At 34.0% G+C, this 13,437-nt stretch overlaps 1 protein-coding gene across 2 annotated transcripts; it reads right to left on the minus strand.

The window, feature by feature from the left end:
* Positions 1-1,124: 1,124 nt before the first annotated feature.
* On the minus strand, positions 1,125-9,620 carry LOC123914891 (transcriptional corepressor LEUNIG-like). Of its 2 annotated transcripts, none has more exons than XM_045966058.1 (18): positions 9,214-9,620; positions 8,745-8,842; positions 8,531-8,640; positions 7,327-7,755; positions 7,157-7,236; positions 6,954-7,032; positions 6,795-6,870; positions 6,505-6,554; positions 5,666-5,977; positions 5,333-5,530; positions 4,820-5,074; positions 4,587-4,701; positions 3,266-3,375; positions 2,939-3,088; positions 2,352-2,507; positions 2,142-2,258; positions 1,695-1,901; positions 1,125-1,521 (listed from the first exon to the last, which is right to left on the minus strand). In XM_045966058.1, the coding sequence occupies exons 1-18, from the start codon at positions 9,243-9,245 to the stop codon at positions 1,378-1,380; spliced, it is 2,718 nt and encodes a 905-aa protein (XP_045822014.1). In that variant the 5' UTR covers positions 9,246-9,620; the 3' UTR covers positions 1,125-1,377. The 2 variants fall into 2 exon arrangements, with proteins under 2 accessions (XP_045822014.1, XP_045822009.1); XM_045966053.1 differs by having other exon boundaries at positions 4,587-4,728; positions 9,214-9,613.
* Positions 9,621-13,437: the final 3,817 nt, after the last annotated feature.

Below are 13,437 nucleotides of genomic sequence, written 5' to 3' on the forward strand. Positions count from 1 at the left end.
GGTGATAAATAAGACAAACCTTATTGCAATTATAGTTGTGATGTTATCACAAGAATTAGTATTTTGGTCCCTTAAAGATATTTTAGGTTTCACAATGGTCCCTTAAAGAAAAAAAGATCAGGATTGGTCCCTTAAAGACACATTCGTTTCTCAATTGGTCCTTTCCGTCAATTTTTTACAAACAAACGTTAGTTTTAATAGACTGAATTGTGGATGTCATTAAGTGTAAGTGGTCCACCAAAAACCTTATTAATTTTGAAAATTTTAACCATTGAAATTTTTTGTTATATTTGGAGTTAAAATTTAATGGAAAGGACCAATATGACAAAAATATATGTCTTTAAGGGACCAATCCAGACCTTTTTTTCTTTAAGGGACCAATCCAGACCTTTTTTTTCTTTAAGGGACCATTATAAAACCTAAAATGTCTTCAAGTGACCAATAGACTAATTAAGCCTTTTAACTTCAAATAGAATAATTGACTTTGTGAGTCCATGATGTGTACCAATTTAAAAGATTTTTACTATCTCTCTCTAAATATAAAACCCTTTTGAGTAATTTGTTTGTCCCTTTTTACAATACTTTCTTCAATTTTCAACCACATTTATTATTTCTTTACCTATATAACCCTAATTATTTTACCTCTTTTTTTACACCTTACTATAAATGATTTAATACTCTAAAGTAAATAAATAGTAGATAAAGTGAGAAAAAAAAAAGATTGATATTTTGTCAAAAAAAAAAAAAATTTGATATATTTCACAATAATTAACATAACTTATTTTACACTCTTGTTGAACTCACTTTAGAGGTGGATCAGTGAAATCCAGGTCATATACTTTAGAGCGTAAAATTAGTAATATCAATCGTATACGAATAAATGAATAACAAATAACAAGTGTGTTGAAATATCAATCCTTAATTTTGTCTATTTACTCTACTCACTTTTAAAAATACGATTGTCTTGTGGGATGAGTTATGAAACTATTTCTTTTAATCGGAAAATTTTATTAGAGAAACAGTTCACTCCAATGCACAAGCGAGATAAAGGAACAAATCCAAACTCTGGACTAGCAGGATCCAAAACAAAAACGAAGCCAATGGCGCATAACCAAGGAAGAAAGGATAGAAAAAGGTACACAATAACATTATAATGTCCAGTTTTGATGATACAAGAGTAGAAATCTCCAAGTAAACAATAGTGAAAGAGGTAACAAGAATGGTGATAATGTTACAAAAGGTTAGCATCTATTGTTACATAGGAAAAACATAAATTAAATAAAGTACATGGATGTTATGAATCAACAACATTGAAAAAGAACAAAAACAACAACAACCTTGTATTGTACAACACAACATTACAGCAGCCAGGTTAGGTCATTTCCAGAGCTTGACAAACTTGTCATGACTGGCTGAAGCAACCAAACCGTTTACAGTTGAGACGGCCAAAGCAGCAATAAGACCGTCGTGAGCAGAAAGAGTCATTGTTTTGTTCTCGGTCATGTTCCATAGCTCCAATGACTGCAAAAGATCATAGTAGAAATGGTGTTATTTGTATTTATATTTCAAAATTAAATACTCACTCTGGTCTCATATATAAGCAAAGATTCATTTTTCAGGTTCATTGAATAACTGATGTATCTGGTCCATATACCAGGAAAGAAAATAGATGAAAAAAAAGGATGTAGACTTGCCTGGTAACAGCCAATAACCAGCAATGAAGAATACGTTGGATGGAAAACGCACGAGTGAAACTTATTGCCATTACAGCTAAGTTCATGAACACATTCCCCTTCACTTCCAGATCCAAGAGTCCAAACCCTGACAGAGTCTTCGCTGACAGATGCCAAGAACTCTCCAGAAGGGTCCCAACATACAGAATGTATTGACTTTGTGTGACCCTACAATTCATAGCAACATATTCCAAACAATAAAATCAGCACCCTTTTGTGAAGGGTATGGAAAAAGACAACAATTATTAGAGTAGTGAGTTACGTAACATAACATCGCAACTGAAGTTGATTTCTGATGTTAACCAGATAATATGAAGAATGTTTCAGACTCAAGAAAAAATGCATTTTCTATTAAAAACTTTTATCCTAAATCCAACAAAGAGACATTAAAATTCTTTTTAAACCAACCTTAAGTGAATATCGGCATGCTTGTGTCTCAACATCAAGTATAGAGACAACGTTCTCTGCAGCTGCAGCAAGGAATCTCCCTAGCCGAGGTTGAAATCTCATCTGTGCAGTGCCACCCTAATTTGTAAAACAAATAAAAAAACAAATCAGTTTTGACAAACAACTAAAATAGAGAATCGTAAATAAAGTAAGATAATGCTAAAGTACTACCTTTGACACTCTAGCACAACTGCCGTTGTTAATACTCCAATATCTTATCTCGCCGTCAAAATCACAAGAGCAGATAAGGTCATCTTTATTAGGGTGAAAGTCTAGTGACATAACAGATGCAGAATGCCCAGTGAAGGTACGAAGCGAATACCCAGGCTGCATTGGTAAGTACACAATCCATCAAAATTTATATATAGGCAAACAAACTATCATATATGAACCTAAACGAATGAGCAGTCGGGAATTTGTGCATAGATCAGACGATTTACAACAGAAAGATCATTAGGACACTAGATTTGTTGGAAACATAAATCTTAAGATAGTGAAGCACTAAGCTTGCACCTCACATAATAACTAAATAAATTAGAAAACATTTTGCTAAGATTTTTAAGGATAATCTGTAGAAAAATAAATTACATATTTTCATTAAGACATTTTATAACCGAGGATGAGCCACGTTTTAAAGGCATGAAAAAGTTTGTGCTTGTGTACAGCACAGTCAAACTACTTCAAATGTCGATTTAGAATCTACAGAAACAATTTATCAAAAGTTGAAGATTCGCATAAAACAAAACAAGTCAACTAACATTGTCAACATCCCAAACCCGGACAGTTTTGTCATATGAAGATGTTGCAAGACGAGGCATGCTTGGACTGAAACGGACATCAGTGATTAAAGATGAATGCTCTTCAAGAGTAGCTTTCTGCTTTAGAGAATCTGTGTACCACAAAACAGCCTGCATTTATGAAACAGGAAATGTCACATTCTATATATAAACAGAACAATTGTCATCAAAGTTGATTTTGTTTTTCAACTGTAAGGTCAATTACACATATTTACTGCTAAGTTTTAGAAATCAATCGAACAGAGAAAGCATTGAAGCACTCTTTTCCAGGGTAATGGCCTAACAAACCTTTTTGTCGTGGCCACCACTTGCAAGCAATTTTCCGTCGGATGAGAAATGAGTACAAACAACTTTGCTCGTGCTAGCACGAACCGAATTTACTTCAGAAAATGTGAAACCTGAAAAGAAAGCAAACTCATGCCCTCAGTTTCAAAATAAATTATGAATCTCTTTTTTGAGTCCCCAACCCAAATTCAAAGATAGTATCCGAGTATATTCTATATATATATATGTTATTGGGCTGTGTATATTTTTCCATGTTTTATAGGTCTAGACTTAGGTGTGAGCAGTTGCTATTGAGCCACTCACATTTATCCACACTCCATATGTCCAGTTTCGAACACAAGGGGGATGTATTAAGATCCCACCCGACTACATATATGGCCACAGTAGTCCTTTAAGGTTTCGGCAAGCTGGTTGTAGTTGAGTTAAAGCCTAGCCCAAATCCTACGAGATTTCATACAGTCAATTATTGCAGTAATTGAGAAACTAAATGGTTAGTTGTAATGATTTTTATAGAACAAGCTAAACTTTTGTGGAAACATGCAACCCATGCTACACTTTGGCGCAAATGGTTGAAGTTTGACTTTGGATATATTTTATATTAATTATGCTGTTATGTTTTTCTATTATAAGCCTTTCATGGTTTCTGTAGAAAGCCTGGGCTCGTTGATTTCATTCTGATATTATAGGATCTTGTTTTTCCGTGCTCTCGTTTATACACTTGTAAACCCATAGTGAATAATATTTGTGAGTGAAATATTAATATTCTAGACTCCAGTTGGTGATAGGGACTTGAGTATTATGGGGTGTCCAAGTCCCACATTGAGTAGTATGGGATGTTTGGTGGAGTATTTAAGGGCTTGGTTCTTCTCCCTTAATAACTAGCTTTTAAGAGAGTTCCCCAAGTTTTAGATACTTATCAGTTGGTATCCAAGCTCTCAAGTTCGTTCCTCATTTTTGTCTTTTATTTCACTCATTTTCAATAGGGTTTCAACTGTTGGATGGGAGGTCTATTCATCTGGTGACCTAATTGCAACTGGAGCTACCACCATATGTGCCGCCAGAGAAAAACGTGCCACTGTCAGCCTCAAGATGAAGGCACATTATTACATTAATAGTCTAAGTTTAACACAAGTTATTTATGAAGATAAATTGAAGTTGTGTACAAATGTATAACAGTATAACACAACTACGTTCAACACATTATAATCTGTCACTAATAAAGAAACTTTAAATGAGGTAAAATTAACATGTATATATACCAGAGAAAACGCGAAGGTAATGACAAAAAACATTATGATAGATAAAATATTGGTGTTTACTGCACCTTTGCTTACATCCATACGTCCAACTGGATCTCTATGGTCTGTATCATCATGGGATAAAAAAGACTCAACATTATCATCAAGAGATCCATCCTCAACAAAGCGGTCCACATCTGCCTGCAATTCAATATCCTTATCATCCCACTGCCAAAATGGAATGGCAATGAGTCTCCATGCAAGGAACTTATTATTCCTTCCATTAATTGAAATCACAGAGAATAGAAGAGCCACTCACCAATTGGTTTGAAGGTGAGGTAAGAGTTCCGGTGCCATCAGTGCCAAACATCATTAATGGCTTAGAAGAACTACTATTATGAGGTATAGAAGAAGGCATTGATATCACATCGCCTGGTGTATGAGTTGAGCCTGAGGGAGTTGAGGGTGCTGAACTCGGAGATGGTCCTGCTGTATTGGCTGTTCCTGAGCTATTAGCAGGACCAGAAGAAGATACAGGCTGCTTTCTCTTTCTTCCAGTCTGGTTTTTTGAAACCTTATGAAGTTCATTCAGAAAAAATTTGTTAGGAATCCATGTCAGACTCAATATGATAAACATCAATAGAAATTCACCGGGAGCTCACTATATGTCGAATAGTCAATAGGTATAAATTATTTTACAGGTCGGATAATAATGATTGGTACACTGAGCAATGATTTCATACCGTAAAGGTAACCGATAATAAAGAAATCACACATGATTCAAGTGCTCAAGTTTACATCATAGGATTGCGTCCGCAATAAAAAGACTGACCTGATCATTTCCTCTGAAGGAGTTTGACATGCTACCATCTCCAGTGACACTGCCACCACCTCCGCCTACTTTATCTTGCTGATGCATGTTATGATTTGCAGACTGAGATTGCTGATTTGAAAGAGTATGCTGTTGAAGTTGCTGCTGCTGTGGATTGGAATTCTGCTGTTGTTGATGTTGTAACTGAGCCAGTTTCAACTACATCAAACAAAAACTTTTCAACTCACAAAGCATTTTGCAAACTAAGAATTTTAAAGGAGGGCAGTTTGATAAAATAAAAATATATGCAAGATCCGTAATGAAGATGAAAAGATAAATTGTGAGAACAAGCACCTTCATTAGCATATCCGTATCACCGCGAGGAAAAGGAGGACCACCTGCTTGAAGGGGTGATCCAACATTTGATACGACATCACCAACAGGATTTGGAAGGCCATCCTTACCTACGCCCATATTCCTATTATTCAGTAGCATTCGGAGTCTTCTACTATCATCACTGGCAGATGGTGATGCCAGGTTTTGTTGTGCTAACATAAGCTGTTGCTGATGTTGTTGTGTCAACATTGGAAGTTGATGAAAAGGTTGTGGAGACTGTATGAAAGGTTTTTGTTGCTGGAGTAAGCCCGAACGAAGTTGCTCCAACCCCTAATACGGAATGGAAAACGTTAAAATGTGAAACTTAATAACTCAATTGTTTAGTTTCATCATTATATGATGTTAAAGTTAAAAATAACTCAGTAGGATCATTGCAAGAGATTTCATATAAGAGACCGTCATTTCAATCAGATACGGGAGGTTTTGTAAGGTTAACAGATACAGGCAAAGGAGGGATACTTCACTTCAGTTCAGATAAGAGGCCGTCATTTCTATCAGATAAGGTTTTGTAAGGTTAATTAACAGATACAAGCAAAGGAGGGATACTTCAGCGACTTGGTAATGGCTCAAGGATACAATAGTCGATAAGGTTAGGGTAACAGACCATAGGTTCCATTCCCATGTGTAACATAAAATCACGAGACAAAAAGCCACATCCTATGATGCTCTTATCAAAAGAGTCCGGCACAAAAGGATGTTATTTATATTTGCAATAACGATCAAGTTAGGCACAAAATGTTAACCAACAGAAATAATCAATTTAAAGTAAAAAAATATCAAAGTAAAGGATTACTCACTGTGAGTGGCCACCCTTTCAGGGTCAAATTATTGCCACCTTGATTTGATCCTGGCAAACACAAAAATCTCCTGTTAACTTAATCTGTGAGCACGGATTATCACAAAACATCAAAACTCCTTCACATTATATCCCAAAATATCCTCACACAATAAGGTAATGAATGTATTGAAAAGAACAAACTATTAGGAAAAATTTATAACATCCTTTCAAACCAAGTTTTGAAGTAATAGCATAACTGCATAAACTGGATACATAATATGTTAGAGTAAGAACTTGATGAAAGAATACCAGGAATTGCCATCAACGATCCTTCAGGACCCGCAGCTCTAGGGTTTAAAACAGGATTAATCTCAGTTTTTATATCCTGATTCCAAGTAGCAAGTCAGAAAAAATAGGATAAAAGAAATATACTAAGAGGTAAAGAGAACGATTTTTATGATAGCATACCGGAGTAGACCCTGGTAGTTGCTGACTACGAGCTTGAACTTGTGGCGACATCGCACCAGCAGAACCATGCAAAACTTGCCTGAAATCAGAAATTTCATTATAATACAGTCAAAAACCTTGCTACCTTATGTTTTGGGGCATAAATCATGCTAAATCAAAGACTAAAGGAAAAGCAATTAAGGCTAAGTTCTAAAGAAAATCACCCTGATGGCTGGCCAGGAGCTGCAGATGACTTCAATATTGAGGCATGATTTGGGTCCAAGAGTTGGTCTCCAAATCTTTGCTGTACAAAATACCAAAACATAACTATGAATATTTACATCATAAGAACAATAGTTCATCTTATAATTACGCAACCAAAACATCCATATACCTTCATTGCAGCATCTTCCAAAGAATCTCTTTGAAGGGGAACTTTTAACCTTTCCTCGTACATCTTTGTTGCTATTGCATTTGCAGTGCTAGGGTTTCCAACTAACCCATTTGCACCACCACCACCACCATTCAAGAGATGAGTCCTATCCCTACCCTGTTGTTGTTGCTGCTGCTGCTGCTGTTGTTGCTGATGCTGCGGCTGCTGTTGTTGTTGTTGCTGATGCTGCTGCTGCTGTTGTTGTTGTTGCTGCTGCTGCTGTTGTTGTTGCTGCTGATGCTGCCTCTGTAACAGCATCTGTTGCATCTGCATCTGCTGTTGTTGTTGTTGCTGCTGCTGTTGATGCTGTTGTGACTGCTGAGGTTGTGGCTGCTGTTGTTGTTGTTGCTGTTGCTGCTGTTGTTGCTCCCTGGCCTTAATTAACTGTGTCTGCAAAGGGAGTTTTACAAACCGAGATACTTCAAGTGCCGCACATATACTCAAAATTGAAATTTATTATTCCTAGGCCGAAAAAAACATCATATAATTTATGCAAAGTATGGAAAGTAGGCTTTTATGCATTATTGTCTGTTTAGCACCAAAGCTAGCACGCAATGGCTTCTCAAAAAATATAAAAAAACAAGTAAACAACTCGATCATGGTACATCAAAAAAATAGACTGGAGATGAAAAGTAAATATAAATTGTCATCACAAATTTGAGACACATTAAGTAGCCAAGTAAACCACTACTCATTTTTTTTATTTTCCTAGAATTGCACAAACGAAGTTGCCTTATTCATAAAAGTTTTACAGGACAATACAAAAAACAGTTTTTTCTATGCAATTTATGATTTAGTCAGTAAAATGACGACATCAAAAACCACTAACTAATCGTAATCACAAGTAGACAAACATTCACTTGTGCAAGATATTCTTTGAAATCCCAACTTCCCGTAACAGCTAAACGGCGCATCGAAAACGACAAACGGCTAACGAAATCAATCATTAGTTAGTTAAGATGCACAATTTGGAAGTTACAACGCGTTAGATATGTAAAGCTGCTTAATTAATACGTAAATAGAAAGAGCGAGAAAGGTAACCGACTTCGTTATTCAATACCGCATTTCATTTACTGAACTTCTAACACAACCATCCAACTCAGACTCGACAAACTAGAAGTACACTAAATACGGAAAAAACAACAACGCAGTTTGTCCAACCAACCTCAATATAAGACGCGGCAACTTCCGAATGTTTCTCGTTTGTCCTAGCAATAAATATGTCCCAGAAAACCGACCACCACTCAAACAAAAATCCTCCCGGGGCATCAATAGCTGCAATCAGATATCACCATTACAAAAAAGCATCCAAATTAATATCAACAAAATCAACAAAACAAAAACAACAAATCGAACTTTGTTGCTTCTAGGTAACTCACCAACAGGATCAGAGGATACTTTCCCTTCAGCTTGAAAAGCCTGAGCTGAAGCCTTCAAATCCCTCTTCACTAGGTAATCATGGATGTAAACATCCAACCTGAAATATCACAACACAGGCAAAGCAACTTCAACTATGAGAACCAAAGCTTAGATCTTTACATCAATATCAACAACCCAAATGCAAAAACCAAATATTTCAAAAACCAAAAGTGACAATTTCATTCAATGTAACAAAACCTAAAAAAACCCTAACATACCCATCAAAATATTCTCACACATTCATACAAAAACAACACATATAACACCAAACCAAATGAAATAAACCAAACCCAAATCACCAAAACATAAAAAACCACAACCCAAATCAACAAAAAAACAAAATTGAACATGAACATGAACAAAAAAAACCCATTTTTCAAAATTGAAAAAACTAAACAAATATTAAATGAAAAATACAGCAACACTTACATCTTATCAGCTTCCCAGTTAGTTTGAGACATGCTGAAACAAAGAAAATTGAAGGGTGATGAAGAAATGAAAAGGCTTGATGAGTCTTGAAAAGTCTAATGAAACTGAGAAGTAACAGTTACAAAAGAAAGAGAATTTTTGGTAGAAAAGAAGCACAGAAAAATGAAAAGAGAAAAGGGGAAGTGTAGAAAGCGAAAGGAAAGAAGCAAAAGAGAGGATTTTGAGGAAGAAGAAATGGAAGGGAATGAAACAGAAACGGAATGACCCTTTTCTTTGTTGTTCTAAGTCTTCTTCTTCAGACACGGTAAGAAAAACATGAGAAAATGTTTTTTAATGATTGCTAAATGACACGTGAGTTTGTTATGTCTAGATGAACCTAGTTTACAGCACTCAAAATCTTAAAACACATCTTACGGAGGAGTACACATCAATTACTTGTGTTAGATTCTAGTGCTAATTTTTATTTTTTTTAATTACTTTTTATTGTATTAAATTATTTATTCAAAAATGTATCTTTTCTTAAAAAAAATAATTAGAAAATATCAATATGTACCAAAAAAAGTTAGAAAATATCATTCAATAGTTAATATTATTATAGATAATTGGTAGGATAGAAAAATGTTTGTTTCATGTGGTCTACGATGGATTGATGTCTAAAATTGTTCGAAATTTTGATGATATCAGTGTTGCATATTTGAGTTGAAGTTCACGATATTTAATATCTTTAGCGATAAGACCATAACTTAATTAATATTTTTCATTTTACAACAATGAGCGAAAAAACATAAATTGAGTTTTAAGTACTTGCATTTATTTTTATTGTTTTTTACCTGTAGTATTTCACCTCTCAAACATGAAAACGAGTAATGATATGAGCTATACTTATGAGCATCATCATGAGATGTTGTCGGATCTTGAGATCATAAGGGTTTATTTGTTAACTTGTGTGACATATTTAATTTAACTAGAAAATAGTAAAATTTATTGAAAATATACTTTTTGTTGAAAAAATTCATAAAATATATTTATTTACTTTTTTGACAATTAAAACATAATTTATTGAAAACACACATTTGCGTTTTAATTTGAAAATAGCAATCAATATGTCGGTATTTTATTTTAGACAATTGGTAGGATAGAAAATGTTTGATTTGATGTGATCTACGATGGATTGATGGTTGAAAATTATTCAAAATTTCAACGATGATCGATGTCATCATTATTTAAAATAAATCCAGGGTCCACAACATTTTTAAGGATGAGATGTGATTTAATTATCATTTTTTTTGTTAAAAACAAGAAGCAAATAGAATGAGCATAAAAAGAGTTTTAACCATTATCTTTATTTTTACTATTATTTTTTTTACCAAATCAACATGTATTAGATCACGGCCAAGACCAAGAGAATTAGTAATAATGTATTTTTGGCTCACATCATTGTTTGTTGATAGATCTTTATTTTCAAGTAATGTAAATCTAACCGTTTTTTCATCAATCTTCTCTCTAACTCGTGTATTCCTTCTTTCCATTCATTAGAGGGGGTGATTTAAAGCTTTTTTTTTTACCAATAATCATATGGTTTTTCTTTTGCGGTTTACGTTATTTCTTTGTCTGAGTGATATATTTTTTTATTGGCTTAACTACACATTTAGTCCCTTACGTTTATTTTATGTTTTAATTTGGTCTCTTACGTTTAAAAAGCATCAATTTGGTCCCTTACGTTTATTTTAGGTTTCAAGTTGGTCCTTTCCGTTAGATTTGCCACTAACACCATTTGAACAGTACACGTGTCAGTGTGTCCAAGTGCCACATGTCAGTCCACATATGCAAATTGGCTGCCACATGTGACAAAATTGACGGAAAGGACTAACTTGATACCTAAAATAAATGCAAGGGACCAAATTGATGCTTTTAAAACGTAAGGGACCATATTGAAACCTAAAATAAATGTAAAGGACCAAATGTATAGTTAAGCTTATTTTATTTGTAGTCTTGATGTAACATTAATTGATCTATTTCATATTCAACCATTGACTTATGCATCAACGTTACAAATTTGAAAGCATAATGTTCTAATCACTTTGATTTTGACACATTTGTAGCGTTTTTAGAAAAAAAAAGTATCGAATATGTATATCGTAAGTTTAAAGTCTATAATACATATTTTAAAAAGTGTTTACTTTACGTAAGAAATTTATTGTACCAAAAAAAAAATGATATGAAAACTGAAAAAGGTTTGGGCATGAGCAAAGTCGGCATTTGAGAGGTGCAACCAGTTCTATGGAGTTGGGCCTCCATTTTTTGGGACCTCAAAAAAAATTATTAGGCGGTAAGTATTTCTTTTCGCGTCATCATTTTCTCGCGTGTCCTCCAAGTATTTCTTTACACCGTTCAATACTTAAGCAGAGAATTATGTTCGCTACTTAACTAGCAAACACACCCTAAACATGAAATTTTTAGGATTTTACACATTTCGCTACTTAAGTAGAAAACCGTGTTCGCTACATAACTAGCTAGCGGGCGTTTGCAATATAAGTAGAGAACTAAACACAGATTTCTATTTAAGTATATAGAACGATGTAAAATCCCAAAATTTATGTATAGGGATTGTTAACTAGCTAGGTAGAGAACTGTATTCTCTACTTAAGTAGTGAATAGTGTAAAATCCTGAATATTTTAGGTATAAGGCATGTTGGCTATTTAAATAGCGAATGTAGTTCTTTACTTAATTAGTGGACGATGTTTATTTCAATTTTCTCATTTTCACAACGTCTGCTACTTAAGTCACGGATGTGTAAAATTGAAAAGGCAAAGGACGCACAAGAAGCACGGGGGACGTGAAAATGAACCCTCTAATGTGGTAGTAGGCTTTAAAAAAAAAAAAACTCATTTTAAAAATGTTCAATGTTATCTTTTAATTTGTCTCTGTTCAGTAAAAAAAAAAAAAAACTCAATTCAAGGTTAAAGGTCCATCAATGGTTTAGGAAAAAGGTAGAGAATAAAAAATATAGACCTCATCTCAACACATGAGAACACGCAAACATAGCCACACATAGCCACAATTCCATTGTCACAATCTCACACTCATAGCACGCATGTGAGTATTTTTTAGGTTAGTTACAAGATGATTATTTTTTATGTTATTGATGTTATCTACAATTTTAATGAAATTTTTTTTATTTTTTTATTTTTTACATTTTGTTATCAATAGTTCATTTTTAAAATTTGGGGTGGGACCCCCAAGTCGGGGATGGCTCTGGGCATGAGGGAATAGATCAATAAAACATCATTTATGGGGGTATATTTATCAATTCTCTTATTGAAATGTGCATTTGTTTGGGACGTTAAATCAAAGCTGAGAAACACTCCACAAGTAAGCGGCCCACAGGCCCAATACTAAAATCATAGAATTTTTCTCTTTTCCCCTCCCATATATATACTAGACCCCCTGGATTTTCAATTTTGCCTTAAACTTATTTCGGAAAATGTTTTCCAAAATGCATTTTTTTTCGAAAACGTTTTCCAAAATATCCATTTATACACGTTTGAACATGAAATTGTCAGTTTTTTTATCAATATTTCGGATTCTATTTTCCTAAATATTTTAGACAATAAAAAATTTTGGAAAATATTTTCCGAAATGTCCCTTTATACACATTCAAACATGAAGTTGTCAGTTTTTTTATCATAGTTTCGGATTCTGCGTTTCGAAACTCTTGAATCTCCAGGATGTTTTGGAAAAACATTTTTCGAAATAAGTTTAAGGGCAAAATTGAAAATTCAAGAGGTCTGGGAAAAATATGAAGGCCGGGGGAAAAGAGAAAAATTCAAAATCATGCAACAAAATATTTTATTGGGTTTACTTACGTTCTTCCGGCCCAAGTAAGTATCGCCTCTCCATATAATTTAAGATATTTACTTATGCCACCCTACCAACTTCTCGCGTGCCCTACGCTTTTTCCATTTTACCCTTCCGTTACTTAAGTAATAGACATTATAAAAATGAGAAATCTTTGAAAAATGTCATCCGCTACTTAAGTAGCGGACGTTATAAAAAAATAAATCTAGTAGAAATTTTGTAAATTGATTAAGAAGTGACTATGAATGAAAATTTTTTAAAAATATATATAAATTGGCGAAGGGAATTTTTTTATTAATTTAAGTGACACTATTGACCATTTTACAACAATTTCTGACGGAATACGACTAGACATTTTGAGATTA

Source organism: Trifolium pratense, linkage group LG1 (genome assembly GCF_020283565.1).
Source record: "Trifolium pratense cultivar HEN17-A07 linkage group LG1, ARS_RC_1.1, whole genome shotgun sequence".
In the NCBI taxonomy this organism is placed as follows: Eukaryota; Viridiplantae; Streptophyta; class Magnoliopsida; order Fabales; family Fabaceae; genus Trifolium; species Trifolium pratense.